Source organism: Hippocampus bargibanti, linkage group LG02 (assembly GCF_051943395.1).
Source record: "Hippocampus bargibanti isolate YZ-2025 linkage group LG02, ASM5194339v1, whole genome shotgun sequence".
In the NCBI taxonomy this organism is placed as follows: Eukaryota; Metazoa; Chordata; class Actinopteri; order Syngnathiformes; family Syngnathidae; genus Hippocampus; species Hippocampus bargibanti.
In genome coordinates this window covers 36,028,283-36,054,115 of record NC_142735.1, presented here as the reverse complement: position 1 = coordinate 36,054,115, position 25,833 = coordinate 36,028,283, and the positions used below count along the sequence as shown (strand labels likewise).

At 43.9% G+C, this 25,833-nt stretch overlaps 2 protein-coding genes across 5 annotated transcripts in view; both read right to left on the bottom strand.

Moving 5' to 3' along the window:
* The window catches only part of LOC148902561 (uncharacterized), an 84,726-nt gene extending 70,992 nt beyond the window's left edge, over positions 1-13,734 (bottom strand). For 3 of the 4 annotated variants that reach the window (XM_088991196.1, XM_088991194.1, XM_088991195.1), the window contains exons 1-3: positions 13,665-13,734; positions 13,232-13,331; positions 11,185-11,291 (exon numbers count right to left, since the gene is read on the bottom strand). In XM_088991196.1, the coding sequence (XP_088847322.1) occupies positions 11,185-11,198 (14 nt within the window). In that variant the 5' untranslated portion in view covers positions 11,199-11,291; positions 13,232-13,331; positions 13,665-13,734. Of the gene's footprint in view, positions 1-1,312; positions 2,205-11,184; positions 11,292-13,231; positions 13,332-13,664 lie in introns of those variants that run through there. The other variant, XR_016114316.1, reaches the window with a different exon arrangement.
* A 396-nt stretch (positions 13,735-14,130) lies between these two features.
* Positions 14,131-25,622, bottom strand: LOC148902560 (fibroblast growth factor 4-like). The gene is made up of 4 exons (XM_089018708.1): positions 25,027-25,622; positions 23,322-23,531; positions 22,279-22,382; positions 14,131-16,189 (listed from the first exon to the last, which is right to left on the bottom strand). The coding sequence occupies exons 2-4, from the start codon at positions 23,479-23,481 to the stop codon at positions 16,013-16,015; spliced, it is 441 nt and encodes a 146-aa protein (XP_088874834.1). The 5' UTR covers positions 23,482-23,531; positions 25,027-25,622; the 3' UTR covers positions 14,131-16,012.
* Positions 25,623-25,833: the final 211 nt, after the last annotated feature.

Genomic DNA, 25,833 nt, shown 5'->3' with positions numbered 1-25,833 from the left:
GGCAACCAACATCACTTTTTGTGTTTCTTGAGTCAGTCAAAAAGCTGTTGTAACGTCACAGCTGCGCGCCGGCATTCTATTCAGCCACTCGAACGTCACGTACGTTATGTAAACGTTGCAGTTTTGTTTTTTCATCCATGTACAGTATTTAATTGTGTTGCATCCAGATATCTTTATTGTTTGCAACAATCACTGTTTTTCATATGATTGTACATGCTGGCGTTCGTGGCTTCGTGTGAATAGAACTTGACGATTTAGCATTGGTTGGTTGCATTTTTGAAAGGAAATAGTCATTAAAAAGTGTAAAGACGTTTTTATTTTATGCACAACTTTATTTTTCACTTCACTACTGTACAAAAAACATGTTAGATACGCAATCCATGAACCCAATGATGAAATTACATGCCATAACAAAGATGCCGCATTTACGCACCCCCCCCCCCCCCCCCACAGGATCGGATATATCGATAGTCCCGGTTATATCGATATTTTTTCGGATTCCCTTGCGTATCGATATAACGAGACTTTACTGTATTATTATTATTATGATTATTATTTATTCCTGCCGTGGAGAAATGAAGCGAAAAAAATGCGTCTGCACCTGAGCCCACCTGCTCAGCGGACAAAAGATCTCTCTCTCTCTTTATTTCTCTCTCTCTCTCTCTATCTCTCTCACCCTCTTTCTCTCTTTATCACTTTCTCTTTATTCGTCTCTCTCCCTCTTTCTCTTTATTTCTCTCTCTCTCTATCTTTCTCTCTCCCTCCTCTCTTTCCCTCCACCCTGTTCTCTCTCTCTTTCTCTCTTTAACTCTCTCCATCTTTCTGCCTTTCTCTCTCTTTTTCTCCCTTTCTAGTTATCTCTTTCTATCTTTCTCTCGGGCTCTTTCTCTCTCTTTATCACTCTCTCCCTTTTTATCTCTCTCTCTCCATCACTCTCTCTTTCTCTCTTTCTCACTCCTTCCTCTCTCTTTCTCTTTATCTCTCTCCATCTTTCTCTCTCTCTCCCTCTATTTTTCTCTTTATCTCTCTCTGTATCTTTCTCTCCCTCTGTCTCGCTCTCTCTTTAGCTCTCTCTCAATCTTTCTCTCTCCCTCTATCTATCTCGCTCTCTTTCTCTCTCTCCCTCTATCTCGCTCTCTCTTTCTCTCCCTCTATCTGTCTCGCTCTCTCTTTAGCTCTCTCTCCATCTTTCTCTCTCTCTATCTATCTCGCTCTCTCTCTCTCCATCTTTCTCTATCTTTCTCTATCTCGCTCTCTCTTTCTCTCCCTCAGTCTTTCTCGCTCTCTCTTTATCTCTCTCTCTCCATTGTCTCTCTCTCTCACCCTTGTGTGAGTGAGAACACAACCACACCCGCACACACACACACACAAATGCACACATTGTGCAGATATGGTGTGTGTGTGTGTGTGTGTGTGTGTGTGTGTGTGTGTGTGTGTGTGTGTGTGTGTGTGTGTGTGTGTGTGTGTGTGTGTGTGTGTGTGTGTGTGTGTGTGTGTGTGTGTGTGTGTGTGTGTGTGTGTGTGTTAGCGTGTGTAGTGCGTGCGTGCATTTTAAAAGTCATCTGTATGCCTGACACTGATTTTCGACTTGAAAAATGAATGCAAATCATTTCCCGTTTGTGTTTGCTCTGCGTTCGGATGTTTCAACTCGTTCCTTTTCCTCCAAGTGAAACCCAAAAAAAGTGAACTTCACCTGCAGGAAATGTATTTTTAAAAGTCTCACAATTCACAAAGCGTGCTGGAATAAAACAAAAAAAAAAAAAAAAAAAAGAAACCCTATAAAGAGGCACAACTGTTAAAAGGAATACATTCCATCCGGGCAAACATTGAGAGAATTTGGATGCACTGATGGGAATGTTCTTAAGAGCAAAGCAGACTTTACATTTCGAAAAAGTTCAGAATCTACTTGAGGCAGGTTGACGTCTGACAGTGAAAGCAAAGAACACGATCGTCACTGCGTGGGGACAGTTGGAAGCATGTAAGGACATCCTACACAAATTCACTTCAAGGACAACAGACGTCTCCGGACAATTTGTGTCCATAATTTTTAAAATGGCTTCAAATGACTTCGACTGAGCTCATTTTACAAAGATTCCACCGCATAAAGCTATATTTTACATTTATAAAACTTGCGCTGAATATTCTGGAAGTCTTGTTTTTGAGCTGGTGACGAGTCCGTACGTGACGTCACTGAAGGAACGCCCCTGACCGAAAAAAAAGACACATTTTAGTAGTCCTTCCATCACGTCAATGTATTTTGCTGTACTTGTTTGGTCTAAAAACTTCGTGTTGCAAAAAGCCACCAGAAGAGGGCGACAAAGCTCCATATAAGGAATTTATCAGCCTGTGGAAACATGCTGATTAATTCCTCACAGGAGTAAGACTCGCGCTGAATATTCCGGAAGTCTTGTTTTTGAGCCGGTGACGAGTCCGTACGTGACGTCACTGAAGGAACGCCCCTGACCGAAAAAAAAGACACATTTTAGTAGTCCTTCCATCACGTCAATGTATTTTGCTGTACTTGTTTGGTCTAAAAACTTCGTGTTGCAAAAAGCCGCCAGAAGAGGGCGACAAAGCTCCATATAAGGAATTTATCAGCCTGTGGAAACGTGCTGATTAATTCCTCACAGGAGTAAGACTCGCGCTGAATATTCCGGAAGTCTTGTTTTTGAGCCCGTACGTGACGTCACTGAAGGAACGCCCCCAAACGAAAGAAAGGACACATTGTAGCAGTCGTTCCATCACATCACTCATTGTGGCGCTCCGTGTGTATCCCAAAAAATAGTTCGTATGTACGTTTGTAAGCCGAAACGTTCGATAAGGAGCTGGTCAGACCTCTGGCAGTGTTCTTTCCTTCTAACTATTTTTTCCTTTTGTCCATGTTAGTGCTTTGTTCCAGCTTTAGCTGTCGTTAAAGCACGATATAAACCAATATGTATGTATTGCATTGTATTTTGGACAGCTACTCTCATTTCAAGCTCATATAACTCCAGACCTTTATCATATAGGAATTAACGTTTTTTTTTTTACTGATGGAATCAAAGAGTCTAAGATTTCTTACGCTGCATTGAATGTTTACGTAATCCTAAAACTCAATATTCCGTGGATCCTACAATTCGAGTGACAATGACAAAAACCCTGGCACTGGAGTGCACACATTGTTGCACATCGTCTGCCAGTGAATAAGTTCAGGCTGACAAAGCGGCAGACGGCTAATGCACCTCGTAATGATTACTAATGTCCGTTCGACAGTCGCCAAAATCTATCTCGCATTACCGTCACCAAATTTCTTTGGCGTACAATTGCGCTCATGTCCATATGTTGCGTATCATTCACCGTTATCCCGATGAACATTACACACCATGATCATTTTTGCGAGGCCATTATTGTGATGAAGCAGAACCGTGAAATTAATCCTATTGCTTTGCAGAACAACACATTTATTTGACACGTTACTGACCCAGAACAATCGGATCACCACTCACGACGTATGATTGCGGTTAAATATGAAGTACACAAGATGGCAGAATTCAAAATGAGTACCCGTTTTAAGTCTATTCACGTTCATGTCCCAAAGGGCAGCTTTAAAAAAATGTTAGCCTTGGCAACAGAAGCATCCATAATCACTCTAATCATCACTCAAATGTGGATCTGATATGATTTTTTTAAATACCGTATTAAACTTATTATAAAATGGCTGCAACTCTGATCTTCAGTATACTATTCCGGAAACAGTCTGAGATGGATTGCTCGTGGAACGGATGAGTATACGGTGATACCTCAGTTTACAAAATTCATTGGTTCCCAGAAAGTGTGTATAAGGCGAAATGTGTGTCTTCCAAACATTATTTTCCCATAGGAAACCATTAAAAATGAGAATAATCCGTTCCCGGGTCCCCATAAAACATAATTGTCGACTAAATAAGCCTTAAAACGACACAAAATATACCTTCTTTTACGTATAATAAATGTGCTATTGTATTGTATTTAAAGAAATAAACTGTATTGTATAATAAAGTCGTTTTATTTACCTTTGTGATGGTCGATGTAGTTGTGTGTCTTCCAAACATTATTTTCCCATAGAAAACCATTAAAAATGAGAATAATCCATTTCCAGGTCACCATAAAACATAATTTTCGACTAAATAACCCTTAAAACAACACAAAATATACCTTCTTTTATGTATAATAAATGTGCTACTGTATTGTATTTAAAGAAATAAACTGTACTGTATAATAAAGTCATTTTATTCACCTTTGTGATGGTCGTTCATGTAGTTGTGTGTCTTCTAAACATTATTTTTCCCATAGGAAATCATAACAAATGAGAATAATCCATTTTCAGGTCCCATAAAACATAGTTTTCTACTAAATAAGCCATGTGTTGTTCGCGAAGGAGCCCGTTCTCCTAACAAGTAAATGGCAGCCGACTTTTTTTGTCCTCTATTCCCCGCCCCCAATCTTTGGTTAAAGCCGCATGTGTTTGGTCAAGAATGCAGCAGTAAGGGGTGGGGGGCTACAGAAACACAGAGCTGCAAATAAAAATAGATAGACAGACAACAGAGGGAGATTGAGAAAACGGATAGAAAACATTGAAATTTGGACTTGTTTCAACTTTATTGATAGGTCAAGGGCAGAGTGTAGATTGCAAGGTTAAAATATCCCATCAATCAGGCTCCACAAATAACCCGCACAAGCCATCTGTACACTTGATGCAAAATGCTATCAACCTAGCAAAACAGAACACAGTTGATGAGGAACTAGGTAAAATGATCGCAGAGAAAGCACCTACAAGGGATCATTCCTCAAGATGGTGAAAGAAGAAGGCTACCTTCCTCATCAAGTGTTTCATGCTTGATGCTAATGAAAGAAATACACTGCATTGTATCATAAAGTCACAAAGAGAGGCACATTACATGAGGACTGTAATTAAAGAAATAAACTGTGCTGTAAAATAACGTTTTTTTTTCAACTTCTTCGATTGCCCGAGACCGTCGCTTTGAGAGCACGGAAACACCTTTTGCAACAGACGCACCTTTGATAGCTTCTGTGTTCCGGAGAATGGGAGCAATTGTTGACTTAGCATAGCCGTGCTCGGCCACACAAACGCACACCTCGTTCGTGTTTTCAGTTAACTCCTTCTTCTCAGCGACGGTGATTTTATTTTGTGTCTTCCTGGGCTGAACACGAGCCTGTGGTGGGTTTTTTTTTTCAGTCCCATCATAGTAAAATTATCAGCAAAAATTATCAGCATTCAATGAGAGGGGGTGTGCAAAGTAGCACCGGCTGGAGCGCTGTTCGGTCGTGTGCTTCCGCCGAAGATCACTTCGCCAGCCGTGGTGGGTGTGTATTATGATAATAGTGCTTATTATAAGGTTTAATTTTCATAAATTAGAGGTTCTTAAGACGAAAAGTTTGTAAGATAAGGTGTTTGTAAGTTGAGGTCTCACTGTATATATAAATCCTCGTCTCACCCCTCATGGGTGATGTCTGTCCCCCATTTTAGCTCGAGTCCTCTACCAGAGGCCAGGAAGCTTGAGGGTTCTGCGCAGTATCCGTGCTGTTGCCAGCACTGCGCTTTTCTGGACCGAGATATCCGATGTTGTTCCCGGGATCTGTTGCAACCATTCGTTGAGTTTGGGGGTCACTGCCCCGAGTGCTCCGACCACCACAGGCACAACTGTCACCTTTACCTTCCAGGCTCTCTCCAGCTCCTCTCTGAGCCCTTGGTGTTTCTCCATTTTCTCATGTTCCTTCTTTCTGATGTTTCCATCACTCGGGACCGCTACCTCCACGACAACGCCTATCCTTTGCCCTTTATCTATGACCACGATATCTGGTTGGTTACTTCGTTGGTTACTAGCTAGTTACTTCTGGGTTGAGTGAATGCTGGCGCGTGTGGCTGTCGCTGCTCACCCACAGAAAAAAAAAACTCATCCTGTGACTGTCAAGTGACCTTGAGAGTTTTGAAAGGCGATTAGAAATCAAATGTATTATTCGGATTACTTTTTCTTCAGTCAGTCCTTTTGGTTATTTGGCCTTTTAGCTAGTTGCATATGTGCCTTAATGCAGCTGTCCAGAAACCAACCACAGCAAAACGCTGATTCTCTCCCAAGGGCAAATAAATGATCTCAAATGGGGCCATCATTTACGTGCCCGTTCACTAAGTAGTAAGTAAAATCGCAGCAGTCCGACAAAAATTGAGAATTTGCTTTTTTCCAACACATTGGCCTTGATCTAATTTCGCCACGGCGACTTGCTGGACCAGAACCAATCGGATGCATTGCTTTTTGCAACACGTTGACACCCTCATTTTTTGCGTGTTCACTTTCCTCTGCCCTTTTCACAGCCATTCAAAATCAAAAGACCATAAGGCTGACTACACCCATCAGATGCTTTTAGCGCTGCCTTGGCGACCGCCGCACAAAAGTGCAACACGGCTAGCTGATAGCGATGAGCTGTGACAGGGCAAGGTTGCGCAATTTGATCGGGTGAATTAAGGGCGTGAGCATTGGACAAAATTAAACAGCTCGCTTTCAAACAGGCTGTCAGCCGCCGTTAGCGTGATCGGACTGCTAACGCGCTCAAGCGCACGCACGCGTGTACACGAGTCCGCGCGGTTCGGGCTGTCGCGTGTGGTAGAAAGTCATTCCGCTCAAAAATTAATCAGCAGCTCAAGATTAACCTTTAATAGAGAGATTTGAGGGACAGCGGGGGGGGACATGAAAGCGGACGTGTCTTCAACAAACACCAAGTACAGCATGTGTACACGTTAGAGAGTTTAGTCAACCGTGCTACGATATGTGTATTTGTAATGTCTTCTATTTAACGTTTACGGAGCGCAAGATCTTACATGAATGAATAAAATACACAATATGAATAAAATACTTCCTATTATCATTTGACTGACATTGTGAGGGAAGCATGTACAGTGAAACCTCAGCTTCGAGAACATTAAGCGTCGTACAGGGATTCATAGTGTCATTCGTCATGGTGAGGCAGCCAGTTCTGACGATAAACCTGCTGAAGCTTACAAGGAATCATTCCTCAGCTTACGAACGCTTTAGCTCATGAACTGTTCGCCTTACAAACATTAAATTTGCGGGCATATAGTCTTGGCTAACGAACTACTTTTCGGCGGAAGAACCAAACAACACTGTTCCAACAGCGCCATGGTGGTTGGCGGACTACTTTTCCACAGCCACTTTCTTGGAGTGCAGACGTGGTTTGTTAAACTGTACTGTCTAATAAAGTGGTTTTATTGACCTTTGTGATGGTCGTTGATGGCTTGATGGAATGGAGTGGCCGCTTTCATCAGCATTAAACACTTGATGAGGAACGTAGCCTTCTTCTTTCACCATCTTGAGGAATGATCCCTTGTAGGTGCTTTCTCTGCCATCATTTTACCTAGTTCCTCATCAATTGTGTTCTGGTTAGCTGGGTTGATAGATTTTTGCATCAAGTGTACAGATGGCTTTTGCGGGTTATTTGTGGAGCCTGATTGATGGGAATTTTAACCTTGCAGTCTACACTCTGCCTTTGAACTATCAAAGTTGAAACAAGTCCAAATTTCACAGTTTTCTATCCATTTTCTCACTCTCTCTGTGTCGTCTGCTTGTCTCTTTAATGTTTAAACCACTTGCCCTCACCGCTGCGTCCTTGACCAATCACCTGGCTTTAACCGAAGCCTGGGGGCGGGGAATAAAGGACCAAAACAAGCAGGCTGCCATTTTCTTCGCGAACGAATGTATACCGAAAAATAGTTTGTATGCCAAGGTCACATTTTCATAAATTTAACATTCGTAAACTGAAAAGTTCGTAAGCCAAGGGGTTCATAAACCGAGGTATCACTGTAAATTGACTTTATTATAGGGTACAGTTTATTTCTTTAATTACAATACAATAGCACACAGGTATATTTTGTGTAGTTTTAAGGCTTATTTTGTAGAAAATTGTGTATTATGGGGACCTGGGAACGGATTATTCTCATTTTAATGATTTCTTATGGGAAATAAATGTTTTGGAAGACAAACTTTTCACCTTACACACACTTTCTGGGAACCAATTAAGTTCATAAGCTGAGGTATCACTGTCGTTCCAACAGTCCTGTAAAAAGCATCTTTATATTGGTTCAGCTTTTGGATTGAACTGCCTGATCTCTTTTTTTAAATAGCAACAGTTTTTTTTTCAGAGTGCAAAATCATAAGGTGTCCTTTTTTGGAGGACAGTCAACACAACGGCGACTCCATTTGCGCTTCCAGGGGATTTTCAATGAAACAGACGGGATGGAGATGAGGCTGTTTGAAGTCCTGTCAAAGAGGCACATCAATGACGCACGGTCAGTGCAGATGCTTTACACAAAATAACAATAGACCAATTGTTGTGTTCAAATGAAGCGCTTTGAAGTCCAGCGGGGTGGGAAAATCCACTTTATTTGTCCCGGATGACTTTGTACAGAAAGCCATTTTCAGTGTGGGGGTAACGGGGTTGTTGGGTAAAGACAGTTTTATGGGGTCATCAATGTTGAGGTACGGCTCTGCCAGGGAATAGATACACTCATGTGTTGTTGATGAGAATGCAGCAGGAAAGCAATGGCGTTGCCCGTTTAGTCATAAACCAAATGGTGACAGCAACCACTCTGGCTGAATGTTAGCAAGAGCGGCAGTCCTTGAATGGAGATTAAAATCAAGCGACCACTCATTTGATGACAGAGGTTAAAATCTTAGCTAAAGAAAATAGATGCTTTGAAAGAGGAGTCAAAGAAGCCATTTTGGTAAAACAAAGAAACCATTCGCTAAATCGCATTATTGCTGTAAGCTTTCATTGAGACTTCGTGCAACAAACTTCTTAGGCCAAGTCATACCAGAGCTAACGGGGGATAGAACATTAGAGGTAATCAGATTAGCTTCAGGGACTAGTCTATGGTCCTCCAAACTTTCGGCGGATCTCATCAGTCCTGCTAGCATGGGACAGTGTGAGTGAGGGTATTATCGCCGAGAAAACACGGCAACTTCACTCTGATATCATCAAGAGGCAACTACATCAACGACCATCACAAAGGTCAATAAAACGACTTTATTATACAGTACACTTTATTTCTTTCATTATAATACAATAGCATGTTTATTATACGTAAAATAAGGTATATATCGTGTAGTTTTAATGTTTATTTAGTCGAAAATCATGTTTTATGGGGACCTGGAAACGGATTATTCTCATTTTTAATGGTTTCCTATGTGAAAATAATGTTTGGAAGACACACTTTTCACCTTACACACACTTTCTGGGAACCAATTAAGTTCGTAAGCTGAGGTATCACCGTATACTCATCCAAACCACGAGCAATCCATCCCAGACTGTTCCGGAATAGTATAATGAGTATCAGAGTTGCAGCCATTTTATAATAAGTTTAATGCGGTATTTAAAAATCAGATCAGATCCACATTTGAGTGATGATTAGAGTGATTATGGATGCTTCTGTTGCCAAGGCTAACATTTTTTTAAAGCTGCCCTTTGGGACATGAACGCGAATAGACTTAAAAAGGGTCATCATTTTGAATTCTGCCATCTTGTGTACTTCATATATAACAAATGTAATTCTTTCAAAGCTGACCTACTGGCAGCTCCTATTTCTTTTTATTCTGATAAAACATAGTTGACACTTTTATGATATCAATATATAATCAATATTACAATATAAATATATCAATATATTTTAGTATTTACCTTCATCACTTTGCTGCTGTGAAATGGAAATTTCTCCACTGTGAGACTAATAAAGGCATATCCATCCATATCCATCCATCCAATATTTAACAATGACTCAATATCAACGTCCTGAGAGAGATTGTTTTTTTTCTTCCATCATGTTTTTAGGAATGATTTTTCTAAACATGGCATGTGAGCGACTCAAAGTGAAATCCAAGCGTTCTTCCCATTTGCATATGAACACAATATGCCACATGAATATAGCCCTGGCAGGCAAATCAAACAAGACACAGAACAAAGCGACATCAAGGCCCGGGGGGTGGTGGTGGTGGGGGGGGGGGAGGCTCGGGTGGTACTACATTTCCGCCGTGTACGCTAATGGATGAAAAGCTCAATCATGCCGTTTCAGTCGACCCTCGCCAAGCAACAGCTTCTGTTTATAACAAAAGAGTGCGCAAATCTCACGTGCTGTTTGTGTGCTTTTCTGGGTCATTCTCGCTTATGATATATATATATATAAACAGTAAAGTCTCGTTATATCGATATTCAAGGGAGTCCGAAAAAATATCGATATAACCGGGACTATCGATATATCCAACCCTGTTTGCATGTAATTTTCTCCGTGCGTGCATAGAAATAGTATCGATATAACCGGGACTATCGATATATCCGATATCGATATAACAAGACTTTACTGTGTGTATATATATATATATATATATATATATATATATATATATATATATATATATATATATATATATATATATATATATATATAGTGATACATCGGTTTACGAACCCCTTGGCTTACAAACTTTTCGGTTTACGAACGTTAAATTTATGAAAATTTTACCTTGGCATACAAACTATTTTTCGGGATACACACGGAGCTGCCACAATGAGTGATGTGTCGTTCTCCTAACAAGAAAATGGCGGCCGACTGTTTTGTCCTCTATTCCCCGCCCCAAGTCTTCGGTTAAAGCCACGTGATTGGTCAAGAACGCAGTGAGTGAGGGGTGGGGGGTTACAGACAGAGAGAGAGTGAGGCCGTTCTCCAAAAAGAAAATGGCAGCCGACTTTTTTTTGTCCTCTATTCCCCGCCTCCAGTCTTCGGTAAAAGCCACGTGATTGGTCAAGAACGCAGCAGTGACAGGAGACGGTTTAAACATTAAAGAGACAAGCAGACAACAGAGAGAGAGTGAGAAAATGGATAGAAAACACATTGAAATTTGGACTTGTTTCAACTTTGATAGTTTGAAAGGCAGAATGTAGACTGCAAGGTTAAAATACCCCATCAATCAGGTTCCACAAATAACCCGCACAAGTACACTGGATGCAAAAAGCTATCAACCCAGCTAAACAGAACACAATTGGATTGGATTTGCCTTTATTCGTCTCGCAGTGGAGAAATTTACATTTCACAGCAGCAACTGGTGAGGAACAAGGTAAAATTATCGCAGAGAAAGCACCTACCCCGCAGAGATCATTCCTCAAGATGGTGAAAGAAGAAGGCTACGTTCCTCATCAAGTGTTTAATGCGGATGAAAGCGGCCACTCCATTCCATCAAGCCATCAACGACCTTCATAAAGGTAAATAAAACGACTTTATTATACAGTAGTGTTTATTTCTTTAATTATAATACAATAGTACATTTATTATACATAAAATAAGGTATATTGTGTGTCGTTTTAAGGCTTTAGAAAAATACAAAGTAGAAAAATGATGTTTTATGGGGACCTGGGAACGGATTATTCTCATTTTAATGGTTTCCTATGGGAAATTATTTTTTGGGATACACCTTTTCGCCTTACACACTCTGTCTGGGAACCAATTAAGTTCATAATCACTGTACTTGATTATTGCAAGAAAATATGTTGTAACTTGTTCACAATAGTCATGTTTACATCTGAAATTTTGTTCCTAATATTATATTTATTTTATTTTTATTTTTTTCTCAGTAAGTAAGAAAAAAAATAGAGCAGTTAGTAAGGTCACAGTTTCTCGCAGGTTGACAGCTATACTCTTATTTACTCGCTTTATTTTGAGCTCATTGAAGCAGGCCAAAGTATCGGCTCCCGTGTTAGAGGGAAGATCACAAGAGGAAAACAAAACCGTTTAAGAAGTCGTCAGGGAAATTTAAAAAAATAAATACATACATACATAAAATAAAGCTTTGATGGCTTTTTCTCGAATGTTTTTTCCTCCTGCGCTTGTTTGCAAGTCACCAGAAAGTCTGCCGGGCTGACGATGAACAGGGTTTTCACCGCGTTAACAGCACAAACACCACCCACGCGCAAACAACGACGACGTCTGTATGTCACGTAGGAAACACGCAGCGGCGTGAAATGTGTTGGTGTAGCAATGGAGAACTTTTGGATGGTTTCAGGCAAGGAAACGCCATTCCAGATCTTACGTTTTGGGCTTCTAGTGTGACATGTTAGCTTGCTGGTGCTTCGGTTAAACAGACAGGCAGACGACAGAGAGAGAGTGACAAAATGGACTCGTATAGTTCAAAGGCAGAGTGTAGACTGCAAGGTTAAAATATCCAATCGATCAGACTCCACAAATAACCCGCACAAGCCATCTGTACACTTGATGCAAAAAGCTATCGACCCAACTAAACAGAACATAATTGATGAGGAACAAGGTAAAATTATGGCAGAGAAAGCACCTACAAGGGATCATTCCTCAAGATGGTTAAAGAAGAAGGCTATGTTCCTCATCAAGTGTTTACAGTACAGTTTATGTATTTAATTATAATGCCATAGCACATTTATTATACATAAAATAAGGTGTATTTTGTGTCGTTTTAAAGCTGACAAAATTAGGAAGTAGAAAATGATGTTTTATGGCAAGCTGGGAACAGATTATTCTCATTTTAATGGTTTCCTATGGGAAATTAATTTTTGGGATACACACTTTTCGCCTTACACACTCTGTTTGGGAACCAATTAAGTTCGTAAGCCAAGGTATCACTATATTAGATTCCTTGGACAAACTCTATTGTCCTTAGGCGTGAATGATTCTTTGTTCAAATGTTGGCTGGCTATCTAGCTAGCTATCTATCTATCTATTAGCGAACTAGCTAGCTTTCTGGGTTAAATGAACGCTGGCGCGTGTGACTGCCATTGCTCACCCACAAAAAAATATTTATCCTGAGACTGTAAAGTGACCTTGAGAGTTTTGAAAGGCGCTTATAAATTAAATGTATTATTATTATTATTATTATTATAAAATCTAATGATACGATTGTGAACAATAACAAAATATTTTTTTTTTCAACTGAAATAGCTTTATGGCTCTAACACGGACGGGGCTTTTCATGTTTTTCGTGTATTGGGAGGAAGAACTGTGAAGAACAGAATGTTAATTATTTCTTTCATCGTCCTTAATAGATGCAAAAAGCCAAACCATCAGTCAATCGACCTCGTTGTAAAAGACCACCCTATCCGTCCTATCAGCTTGTAATTTCTCTTCATATTAAAATAAAATGAAAATGTCTCTAAGCTCCTTACTTACCCGTTTTGCTTCAAATGAGACCATTTTGTTGTGGATCCGCTTTCACTTTGTCCTGTGGATCATTTCGGGTTCATCTTGCCACCGACTGGGCTGCAGAATCCTGTGGAGCAACAGTGCCTCCTTTAGGTGTAAAATGGCTCTACAACGTATTTCATTTGCAAGGTTAAATGGACTTTATTATCTACTAGACAGATTGACAGATACAAAGAAGGACAAACAGTTTTCTTTCTCTTTGTCCGTGTATTTCCATTTTGTATGACGCTAACAATACTTGTTGCATCTACACCGGTCAAAGATGGCGTCCCGTACTAATGTCCAAAAAACGTTTCTTATTGAACAGCGTGAAAACGAAAAGCTATTTAAAACAATAATCGACATTTTACTACAATACATTCGACAAGACATACAGTAAATAAGCAAATGAATAACGTACCTTGTGCACTTTTTAAACCGCAGGTAGACAAACTTTAGTGACGTCGACATGATCGTTTCCTTCCTCTCGCGATTTCTCTCGAATATCGAAACACGTGACACGAAACCGGAAGTTATAATGACAACATTTTGTAAATAAAATACTAAAGAGAATTTTTAACAAAAACATAAATACGAAGATTCACATGGAAACATGAAACAACTTTGTAAAACAACAAGTCCAAAATAAATTTGATTTTTGTTGTCATGGCAACCAATGACGCCAGTTACACTTGTGTTCAAAATTAAATGAAGCAGAGCAGAAAAACAAAACGTCATTTTATTTATAATTTTATTGTTCTGGTGTTTATTGTTCATTTCATTGTAAAGTGTCCTTGGGTGCTTTGAAAGGAGCTTTTAAATTAAATGTATTATTATTATTATTATTATTATTATTATTATTATTATGTAAATTTCTCCACTGCGAGACTAATAAAGGCAAATCAATCCAAAGCCTCTCCAATTATTATTATTATTATTAATAATACTAATAATAATAATAGATATTAAAAATAGATAGAAAGCTAGCCAGCTAGCTAACAGATAGCCAGCTGGACAGTTAGCTAATTAGCTAAATAGCCATATAGCTAATAAATAGCCAGCTACATAGCTAGCTAGCTAGACAGATAGCCAGGAAGACAGTTAGCTAACTAGATATATATCAGCCAAATATTAGCCAGCTACAAAGCTAGCTATCCTTTTGCTATCTATTTGCTTTCTATTAGCTATCTGTCTAGCTACCTAGCTAGCTATCCATATGCTATCCATTTTCTTTCTATTAGCTGGCTACCTAGCTGGCAATATATTTGCTATCTATTAGCTAGCCACCTAGCTGGCTATCTATTTGCTATCCATTTGCTATCTTGAGAGTTTTGAAAGGGGCTTAGAAATGAAATGTATTATTATTATGAGCTATCTGGCTAGCTAGCTATGTAGCTATGTATGGATATTAGATATCAAGTAGACAGGATGAACTTCATACAACTGTTGTAAATCTGCCTCCACCCACCGCCTGTTCTATTTCAGTATCAGGTAAGACTGTGAGCCATCTGATGGATTATTTATCACCGCGAGCTGGAAATCACTTAAAATGGGTCAAATGAAGTCAGGCTCGCACCGCAGCACCTGGATTACACAACACACGCTAGCATCATAGTGTCACGGCCTCAGAATGGCTTAATCTTATAACATGTGAGTACAGTGATACCTCAGTTTACGAACGGTTTAGTTTACGAATTTTTCTGCCATACGAACATTAAATTCGCGAACATAAAATCTTGGCATACGAACTAGTTTTTCGGCGGACGAACCAAACCACACAGCGCCACGGTGGCTGGCGGACTAGTTTTCGTCATCCCCCTTTCTTTGAATGCGGACGTGGTTTGTTATCGAGTGGATACTTTTGCTATTATGGGACCGAAAAAGACCCCACCACAGGCTAGTGTTAAGCCTGAGAAGAAACAAAAGAAAATGACGGTCGAGCGGAGGAAGGAAATCATCAAAAAACACGAACGAGATGTGCGTTTGTGTGACTTAGCGTCCCAGTACCAGTATGCTAAGTCGACCATTGCTACGTGTGGCTAAGGGTTTTTCTATGTTGTCTAAGCAACGGTCTCAGACTATAGAAGAGGTTGAAAAACTTCTGTCGATTTGGATTAACGAAGAGCAGCTAGCAGGGGACAGTGTGAGTGAGGGTATTATCGCCGAGAAAGCACGGCAAATTCACTCGGATATCATCAAGAGGCATCTACATCAACGACCATCACAAAAGTAAATAAAACGACTTTATTATACCGTACAGTTTATTTCTTTAATTACAATACAATAGCACATTTATGATACATAAGATAAGGTATATTTTGTGTAGTTTTAAGGCTTATTTAGTAGAAAATTATGTTTTATGGGGACCCGGGGAACGAATTATTCTCATTTTAATGGTTTCTTATGGGAAATAAATGTTTGGAAGATGAACTTTTTGCCTTACACACACTTTCTGGGAACCAATTAAGTTCGTAAGATGAGGTATCACTGTACAGTATTTTGAAAAATCTACACAACTGATGACACTCATTAACAAAAGTAGACAGTTGGTTATAGGTATACATGTAAAGTAATCCCTCATTTATCACAGCTAATGCGGACCGGGACCACCTGCGATAGATGAAAATCAGTAATGTGGCGAACCCTACATGAATTGGTCAATTTACATGCGTATGAGTACTCAAAAAATATTTATATGGCCAAATTGAGTGGAACAGAGGACATACATACAGAAGCACAGTAAATGTTTATAGTACAGTATGTAATAATTCACATCCTGGGAAGAAAGTGCGTCATGGCCATAGTAGGCGTGATTCGATTTCCTTTCTTGGTTTTGCCGGCCTTGCTGAGGCCGATGTACATGCCGGGGTGGGCTGTAGATTCGTATGCGTTGTAGTTGTTATCCAGGAGGCTCTCCGTGAAGTTGCAGTCGTCACTGTAGTCACGCTATCCAAAAGACAAAAGAAAAACAAACAAAAACGATTCAGTCAACAAAAATTGAGGTTCATGACAACGATTTTTAACTGATTCATTGCCATTCACGAATTTATTCGGAATGGCAGTAAAAGAAAGCTAGGCAACTAATAGATAGCCAATACATAGCTAATAGATAGACAGCTAGCCAGGTAAACGTATAACTAATAGATAGCCAGCTAGATAGCTAGCGAGCCAGCCAGATAACTAATAGATAGCCAGCTAGGTAGCTAATAGATAGTCAATATATAGCGAATAGATAAACAGCTAGCTAGGTAGTTATATAACTAATAGATAACCAGCTAGATAGCTAGCGAGCCAGCCAGATAACTAATAGATAGCCAGCTATGTAGCTAATAGAGAGCCAATATATAGCGAATAGATAAACAGCTAGCTAGGTAGTTGTATAACTAATAGATAACCAGCTAGATAGCTAGCGAGCCAGCCAGATAGCTAATAGATAGCCAGCTATGTAGCTAATAGAGAGCCAATATATAGCGAATAGATAAACAGCTAGCTAGGTAGCCATATAACTAATAGATAGTCAGCTTGTCACATCTCGTCGCCGTCCTGGGCGCGCCCCGCCCCTCCTGTCATCTCCTCCGCTGCTCCCTGGAGACGGCCCCTCCCATCATCACGCACCTGGGTTCCCACAGCTGTTTGTCATTCCCGTGATTGTGCCTTCTGACTATATCTACCGATTGCGCTATCCAGTCTCCGTCGGAATATTTCGGAAGTCACCCCCACTACTACCTTGCTGTCAGGTTCGCTATTTCTTCCATTGCCTTTACGCACATTCCCCACTTTATGAGTTTGTTGTTTTGCATGCGTGTTCCAGTAAAAGACTTTACCCTGATCTCTGTCTCGCCGTTGCATTTCGGATCCAAGCCTTCCCTCCTTCCCTCGCCACTCGAGCCCGGCGTCCTTGCCTCGAGTATCGTAACATAATATTCCGACCACCCATGGATCCCGCCGGCGAAGACAGATTCCTCACCGCCCTCTCCATGCAAGCGGAGCGTTCGAGCCAGATGGCGCAAGCCATCACGGAACTCCGCCAGATCACCACCTCGCTGGCTCAACGATTCGAGACGGTCGAGGAACGTCTGGCAGCCCTCACAATTCGGTCCTCCCCGTCCGCGGGTGGGCACCCGCTCCCGCTACCCAACCCCTCTCGCTACGCAGGCGAAACCGGGCGTTGCGCGCAATTTCTCATGCAATGCGCGCTCGTGTTTGAACAACTGCCGCAAGCCTACGCTAGCGATGAGGCTAAGGTAGCTTTTATCACCAGCCTGCTCAGGGGAGACGCCGAGACGTGGGTGCTGGCCATCCGGGAGTCTCGACCGGAGCTGTGCACCTCCTACCCGGACATCGTAGCAGAGATTCGCCGGGTATTCCACCATCCGGTCACGGAAGTTGAGGTAGAAGGAAGACTCCTCGACTGCGTCCAGGGGTCCCGCTCGGCTGCAGAGTACTCCGTCGCCTTCCGGATTCAGGCCGCTGGCAGCGGCTACGACGACCGAGCGTTGAGGGGGGTGTTTCGTCGCGGGCTTAACTCCGATCTCAAGGACGAACTGGCTACACGCGACGCTGGCACCACCTTCGACGACTTGGTCGACATAGTCATCGGCCTTGATCACCGCCTTCAGGAGCGACGGAGGGAGCTGAGCGGTCGGCGGCCCGACGAGCCACGAACCCGGTCGTTGAGAACCAACGCCGGCAGCGAGCGCGTGCGACGTCGGGAGATTTCCCCCGAACCCATGCTGATTGGTGGGGGGAACGACCGCATCGAACCCGGGGCTCGCCGCACCCAAGGCCCCCAACCAAAGACCTCCGGCACATGTAAGTCCCTGTCGAAGAAACGACATAGGCGACCGCGGGAGGCAAAACCCCCTACCCCCGTAACGCGATTGGAGCTGGAAAGTGAATTGACTGGGCCTTCCAGCTCCCAAACAGTGCGGGCATTAGTGGACTCGGGGGCCGACGGGTGCATTATCGATCCCGAGTTGGCAGACTCATTGGGCTGCCAACTTATCGACCTCCTGCCCCCCAAGGAGTTCGTGGACCTGGACGGAGGACTATTAGCGCGAGTCACGCACATCACGGCCCCGCTCAAACTTCGGGTAGCGGGGAACCATGTGGAGCACCGCCAATTTTTAGTCATGCCCTCCCGGAATGCGCCATTGGTATTGGGTCTTCCCTGGCTCAATACCCACGACCCATCCATCTCCTGGGAGGGTCCCACCATTCAGGGCTGGAGCCCCTACTGCTACGCCAACTGCCTACGGTCGGCTACGGCAGGGCAAGATCCCTCCCGCGATGGCCCGCCCGAGGCCATCTGCCTCAAGGGTGTGCCACAATGTTACCATGACCTGCGGGAGGTGTTCAGCAAGGACAGAGCCCAATCCCTGCCACCCCACCGACCGTATGACTGTGCCATTGACTTGCAGCCAGGGGCTCCATTACCGGACTCCAGACTTTACCACATTTCACAACCGGAACGGGAAGCCCTGAGCACTTACATAGACTCCTCTCTAGCGGCGGGACTCATTCGCCCGTCGCGTTCCCCGCTGGGCGCAGGGTTTTTCTTTATCGAGAAGAAGGACGGATCCCTGCGCCCATGCGTTGACTACCGGGGCCTGAACGACATCACCATCCGTAACAGATACCCTCTCCCCCTCATGGATTCGGCCTTCGCGCCCCTTCAGTCCGCCACCATGTTTTCTAAATTAGACCTTCGCAGCGCCTACCATTTGGTCCGTATCCGTGAGGGGGATGAATGGAAAACAGCATTCAAGACACCTTTAGGGCACTTCGAATACCTGGTGATGCCGTTCGGGCTCACGAACGCGCCCGCCGTTTTCCAAAATCTGATAAATGATGTGCTCAGGGACTTCCTCAATGTTTTCGTTTTTGTTTACCTCGATGACATTCTTATTTTTTCCCGCTCTGCAGAAGAACATCGGCAACACGTCCGACGGGTCCTGGCGCGGCTCCTGCAAAACCGGCTCTACGTGAAGGCAGAGAAGTGCGACTTCCATGTCCGCTCTCTGTCGTTCCTGGGGTTTGTCGTGGAGCAGGGGCAGCTCAGGGCCGACCCCGCCAAAACCAAAGCGGTGGTGGAATGGCCGACCCCTAAGACGCGCAAGCAGCTTCAGCGGTTTTTGGGGTTTGCCAACTTCTACCGCCGCTTCATTCGCGGGTATAGTCAGAAGGCACTTCCCCTCACTAACCTCACGTCCACCAAGCTCCCTTTCAGGTGGACTCCCGATGCTGAGGGGGCATTCAACCGCCTCCGTCGTGCCTTCACCAACCCCCCTGTCCTGCGTCATCCCGACCCCGAGCTTCCGTTCACGGTCGAGGTTGACGCATCCGAGTCCGGAGTAGGGGCCGTCCTTTCCCAGCGCTCTCCCACCGACCAGAAGCTACGCCCATGCGCCTTCTTCTCCCGCCGGCTCAGCCCCGCCGAGGCCAATTATGACGTCAGCAATCGGGAACTGCTGGCGGTCGTCCTGGCCCTGCAGGAATGGAGACACTGGCTTGAGGGAGCTAAACACCCCTTCACCGTCTACACGGATCACAAGAACCTGGCGGCCATCCGGTCTGCCAAGAGACTTAACTCGCGACAGGCCCGATGGTCACTCTTCCTCACCCGGTTTAACTTTTCTCTCACCTACTGCCCAGGGTCACAGAACACCAAGCCCGATGCCCTATCCCGCATCCATGAGCCGGCAGAAAGGGAGGAGACCACCACCAACATCCTGCCGGCCCAACGCATCCTGGGTGCCCTGAGGTGGGAGGTTGAGAGAAAAGTTCAGCAAGCCCTGGGGACGACCCCCATCCCCAGGGGCTGTCCTAAGGATCGCCTGTTCGTCCCCGCCCCTCTTCGCACGGAGGTGCTCGTCTGGGGGCACACCTCCAAGATTGCCTGTCACCCGGGGGTCAACAGGACGATCCAACTCATCGCCCAACGGTTCTGGTGGCCGGGGTTCCGAAGGGACATCACCAGCTTCGTGAAAGCCTGCCCGACCTGTGCTTGTGGGAAAGCTTCCCACCAGCCCCCGGCAGGACTCCTCCAACCGCTACCGGTGCCGTCCAGACCCTGGTCTCACATCTCCGTCGACTTCGTGACAGGCCTCCCCCCCTCCCGTGGCAAGACGGTCGTCCTCACCGTTGTGGACCGATTCTCCAAGTCGGCCCACTTCGTCCCGTTAACCAGGTTGCCGTCCGCCATCGAGACGGCTCAACTCCTGGTTAACCACGTCGTCCGTCTCCACGGGATTCCGACGGACATCGTGTCGGACCGGGGACCGCAGTTCGTGTCCAAGGTATGGAAGCGTTTCTGTCGGTCCCTAGGGGCGTCGGCGAGCCTGTCATCTGGATACCATCCCCAGACCAACGGACAGACGGAGAGGAAGAACCAGGACCTGGAGGCGGCCCTCCGGTGCGTGTGCCTCCACAACCCGGCGTCGTGGGCCCTGCACCTACCCTGGGTGGAGTACGCCCACAACTCCCTGGTCTCCGCAGCCACAGGTCGGTCCCCATTCATGTCCGCCTGTGGCTATCAGCCGCCCTTGTTCCCCACACAGGAGGGCCAGGTGGAGGTCCCGTCTATTGAACATCACCTCAGACGGGCCCACCGAGTCTGGAAGGAGACCAGGGACGCCCTGACACGCACCGCATCCCGGAACCAGCGGTTGGCGGACCGTCATCGGAGACAGGCACCCAACTACCAGGTCGGGCAGGAGGTGTGGCTGTCCACGAGGGACCTTCGGCTGGCAGGGTCTTCAGCCAAGCTGGGCCCACGCTTTACGGGTCCCTTCCCCATCGAGGCCATCCTCAGCCCGGTCTCGGTGAGGCTCCGGCTGCCACCCACCATGAGGATCCACCCCGTCTTTCACGTTTCCCTCCTCAAGCCAGTGGAAACCAGCTCCTTAGCCCCCACGCCCACCCCCCCACCTCCCCCCCGGATGTTGGCCGACGGACCGGTCTACACCGTGCGGGAGATACTGGACTCCAGGCGCATGGGCAGAGGAGTGCAGTACCTGGTCGACTGGGAGGGCTATGGACCGGAGGAACGACAGTGGGTCCCACGTGCCTGGATCCTCGACCCATCTCTCATCCGGGCGTTCCATGCGGCTCACCCTTCCAAACCTGGTGGGCCGCCAAGAGGCGTCCGTTGAGGGGGGGGGCACTGTCACATCTCGTCGCCGTCCTGGGCGCGCCCCGCCCCTCCTGTCATCTCCTCCGCTGCTCCCTGGAGACGGCCCCTCCCATCATCACGCACCTGGGTTCCCACAGCTGTTTGTCATTCCCGTGATTGTGCCTTCTGACTATATCTACCGATTGCGCTATCCAGTCTCCGTCGGAATATTTCGGAAGTCACCCCCACTACTACCTTGCTGTCAGGTTCGCTATTTCTTCCATTGCCTTTACGCACATTCCCCACTTTATGAGTTTGTTGTTTTGCATGCGTGTTCCAGTAAAAGACTTTACCCTGATCTCTGTCTCGCCGTTGCATTTCGGATCCAAGCCTTCCCTCCTTCCCTCGCCACTCGAGCCCGGCGTCCTTGCCTCGAGTATCGTAACACAGCTAGGTAGCTAATAGATAGCCAATATATAGCTAATAGATAGACAGCTAGCTAGGTAGCCTTATAACTAATAGATAGCCAGCTAGATAGCTAGGTAGATAGCCAGCCGGGTAGTAATAATAATAATAATAATAATAATAATAATAATACATTTAATATCTAAGCACTTTCCAAAATTCTCAAGGTCACTTTTCAGTCACAGGAGAAGATTTTTTTTCCATGCATGGGTGCCGATAAAGCGCTGGCCATGGCCTCTGGCAATGTTTTTTTTTCTTTTCCACAAGGGGGCAGTATTCCCACTTTTTCCATGTTAGCACTTTGTTCCCGCTTCAGCTGTTGTGAAAGCGCTATATAAACCAATATGGGTGTATTGCATTGTATTTTGCACAGCCACCCTCATTTCAAGCTCAGATAACTCCAGACCCATATAACTTAGGAATTAACTCTGTATGTATGTATGTATGCATTACTTACCGAGCCATATAGTTTTCCTCTCTCAGTCATGGCAATGAAGAGATGACTTATAACTCCAAACAAAGTCACCACTCCTCTCTCCACAGGAGAAATTTCCAGAAGGCCTGAATGAAAAATGACCCACAGAATATTGAGTTTTAGAACGACAAAAATATTCAATGCAGCATAAGAAACCTTAGAGTCTCTTCTTTCATCAGGAAAAAAAGAGTTAATTCATAATTTATATGGGTCTGGAGTTATATGAGTTGGAAATGAGGGCAGCTCTTCAAAATGCAAAGCAATACATGCATATTGGTTTATAATGCGCGTTAACAACAACTAAAGCTGGAACAAAGCGCTAACATGGGAAAAAAAGGACAATTCTGCCCCCTTGAGGTCTGGCTAGCGCTTTATCGGCACCCATGCATGAAGAAACAAAACCCGAACAAATTCGGGAATGACGCTCGATGTCATATTTTTAATTGCCGAATAAATTCGCAAATGGCAGTGAAGTTAATTTCTAAATTATATTGGTCTGGAGTTATATGGGTTCGAAATGGGGGCGACTGTACAAAATACAATCGATACATATTGGTGTAAATAGCGCTTAAACAACAGCTGACAGTGGAACAAAGAGCTAACATGGAAAAAAGGGAAATGCTGGAGAAAAAAAACATCTCCAGAGTTATTTGCTAAGTTATATGGTTCTGGAGTTATCTGAGCTTGAAATGGGGGCGGTTGTAAAAAAATACAATACAATACATATTGGTTTATATAGCGCTTTAACAACAGCTGACGCTGGAACAAAGAGCTAACATAGAAAAAAAGTTAATGCTGCCCACTTGTGGAAAGTAAAAAAACATTGCCAGAGGCCAAGACCAGCGCTTTATCTGCACCCAAGCATGAAAAAAAAAAAGCCCGAACAAATTCAGGAATGGCGCTCTCTGTCATATTTTCAATTCCGAATAAATCGAATCGAATAAATTTGGCGAAATATGCAGTGAATGAGTTCAAAACTTTATTTAAAAGAAATCAATGGACAAATAGGGCCAAAAAGTACTTACTGTAATTGTTGTCACGATGCACCCCCGTGATCTTCCCATCGGGTAAAACCTGCAGATGATAACCGATACCCACGTTGCAGTAGAGCCTTCGGATCCTCTTGATCCCTCTCAGGTATTCGCCGACCTCCCTTTTGTCCCAAGATCTCGCTGCGTTCTCCATCGTCGCGCCGTGGACGCTTGGCGTCTCCCCACCGACGACCGCGGGACGAGCTACAACATCGCATACAAGGAGGCCCAATATGAGCAGAAAATGCTTGTGGCTTAACGTTAGCATCATCTGCGAATCCGTTATAATCAAGGTGGCGCAATTATGATTATGATTTCCTCCCACGTTGACACTTTTTCTCTTTTCCTCGCCGGGAAGAGACTTATATAAACACGGACGGACTTATACGTGCCGCATACGACATCGCGAGCCACCTGCAGTTTTGTTTGCCAGTGACTCACAGATGCTTGAAATCAAACATACGGCTCGCGGGCCAAAACCGGACCCACTAGGAGGTTTGATCAGGCCCGCAGGATAATTTAAAGGACAACCGACATCATGTTTTTTTGTTTACTAACTGACATCAGAAAAAGGTTTGAAGGCATCTAAAATACCCGAAACGCGCAGTATGATATTTTTTTGTCAAATGCAAAACACCAATAAAAAAATGACTTCAAATTGAAGCCGCAAGTGGCCAGTTTCAGAAGGTCCCGCCCACTTGTTCGTGATGTCACGCCAAGACGTCTTGCCTTGCTCGAGAATCAAGTGATGTCGGTTGTCCTTTAAAGTGCATTAGTGATTATGCTATCGTCTGCCGTTTAAAATTGATGTTAAATTCACGGAAAAAGGGGAAAAAAAACAACTTTTAGTGTCAATATCTCTTGATTTATTTATCTAGCTATCGAGCTGGCCAGTAATTTGCTATCTATTTGCTAGATAGCTATCTAGCTGGCGATATAGCTATCTATCTATCAGCTATATAGCTATCTAGCTACCTGACGGTAAAAAATTGTCTGGCGGTCATGGTCGTAAGTACGGGTGGTCGTAACTCGCTCCGGTCGTAACTCGGATGTTACCTGTATATATTCTAATATTGACAAGTAACTCAAATAGATACAAAGCTAGCTCGCTGGCTAATAAATAGCTAATAGCTATTTATTAGCCAGCGAGCTAGCTTTGTATAAATAGCTAATAGCTATTTATTAGCCAGCGAGCTAACTTTGTATAAATAGCTAATAGCTATTTATTAGCCAGCGAGCTAGCTTTGTATAAATAGCTAATAGCTATTTATTAGCCAGCGAGCTAGCTTTGTACCTATTTGAGTTACTTGTTAATATTCGAATATATACAGGTAACATCCGAGTTACGACCGGAGCGAGTTACGACCACCCGTACTTATGACCATGACCGCCAGACAATTGTTTTTTTTTTTTATGTAATTCTACGTCTGGCACGTGTATTACAATTTTGGCCAGCCAGCATATCACACACTCGCACAGCAATGCGCGACGACACTATATGAAATATAAAATGATAAAAACGACACTAAAAGGTAAGCTATCACAAAAACACGCGCACACACACACACACAAATACATACACACACACACACAAAGAGGAGCGTTAATGCCTTGTGACATTTTGTGCGTCACAAGATTGCTCATGTAGGACAAAAGTAGGAAATAAAAAGCCACAACAAGTTGTAGAGACGTCTTATACCGGAAAAAAAATCTTATCGGAGGAAGAGCGTCGACCGTGGCGATGACGTCGGAACTCTTTTGGTCACAGCAGTTGCTCTTGACAATTATGACTTGAACGCCCAAGCTCCCTCAAGCCAGGAAAAGTCCCCGCTGTTCCTGTCCGATGTTAAAATTGTTTGTTGGTGAGGTGCGGGCAGCAGAAGGCAAAAGTAAAATGTCTTTGTATAACAGACAGCAACAACAATAACAAAATATTGAGATATATACACAGTAATACCTTAGCTTACGAACTTAATTGGTTCCCAGAAAGTGTGTGTAAGGCAAAAAGTTCGTCTGCCAAATATTTATTTCCCATAAGAAACCATTAAAATTAGAATAATCCGTTCCCAGGTCCACACAAAAATCATAATTTTCTACTAAATAAGCCTTAAAACTACACAAAATATATCTTATTTTATATATTATAAATGTGATATTGTATTGTAATTATAGAAACAAACTGTACAGTGTAATAAAGTCATTTATGAGTGACTTCCGGGTTGAGTGAACGGATGGCGCGTGTGGCTGCCGCTGCTTACTCACAGAAAAAAACTTATCCTGTGACTGTAAAGTGACCTTGAGAGTTTTGAAAGGCGCTTATAAATGAAATGTATTATTGTTATTATTAGCTATCTATTAGTTAGCTAGCTTGCTATCTATTTTAGTTTCTTTCGGGTCGCGTGAACGCTAGCAAGTGTGGCTGCCGTTGCTCGCCCACAGAAAAACTTCTCCTGTTACTGTAAAGTAACCTTGAGAGTTTTGAAAGGCGCTTAGAAATGAAATGTTT

Coding starts and splice junctions, on each gene's coding strand:
- LOC148902560 (XM_089018708.1), bottom strand. CDS start 23,481: ATGGAGAACGCAGCGAGATCTTGGGACAAAAGGGAGGTCGGCGAATAC. Junction 22,383..23,321: donor GCATCGTGACAACAATTACA/GTAAGTACTTTT, acceptor TTTTTCATTCAG/GCCTTCTGGAAATTTCTCCT. Junction 16,190..22,278: donor GAGGAAAACTATATGGCTCG/GTAAGTAATGCA, acceptor TCTTTTGGATAG/CGTGACTACAGTGACGACTG.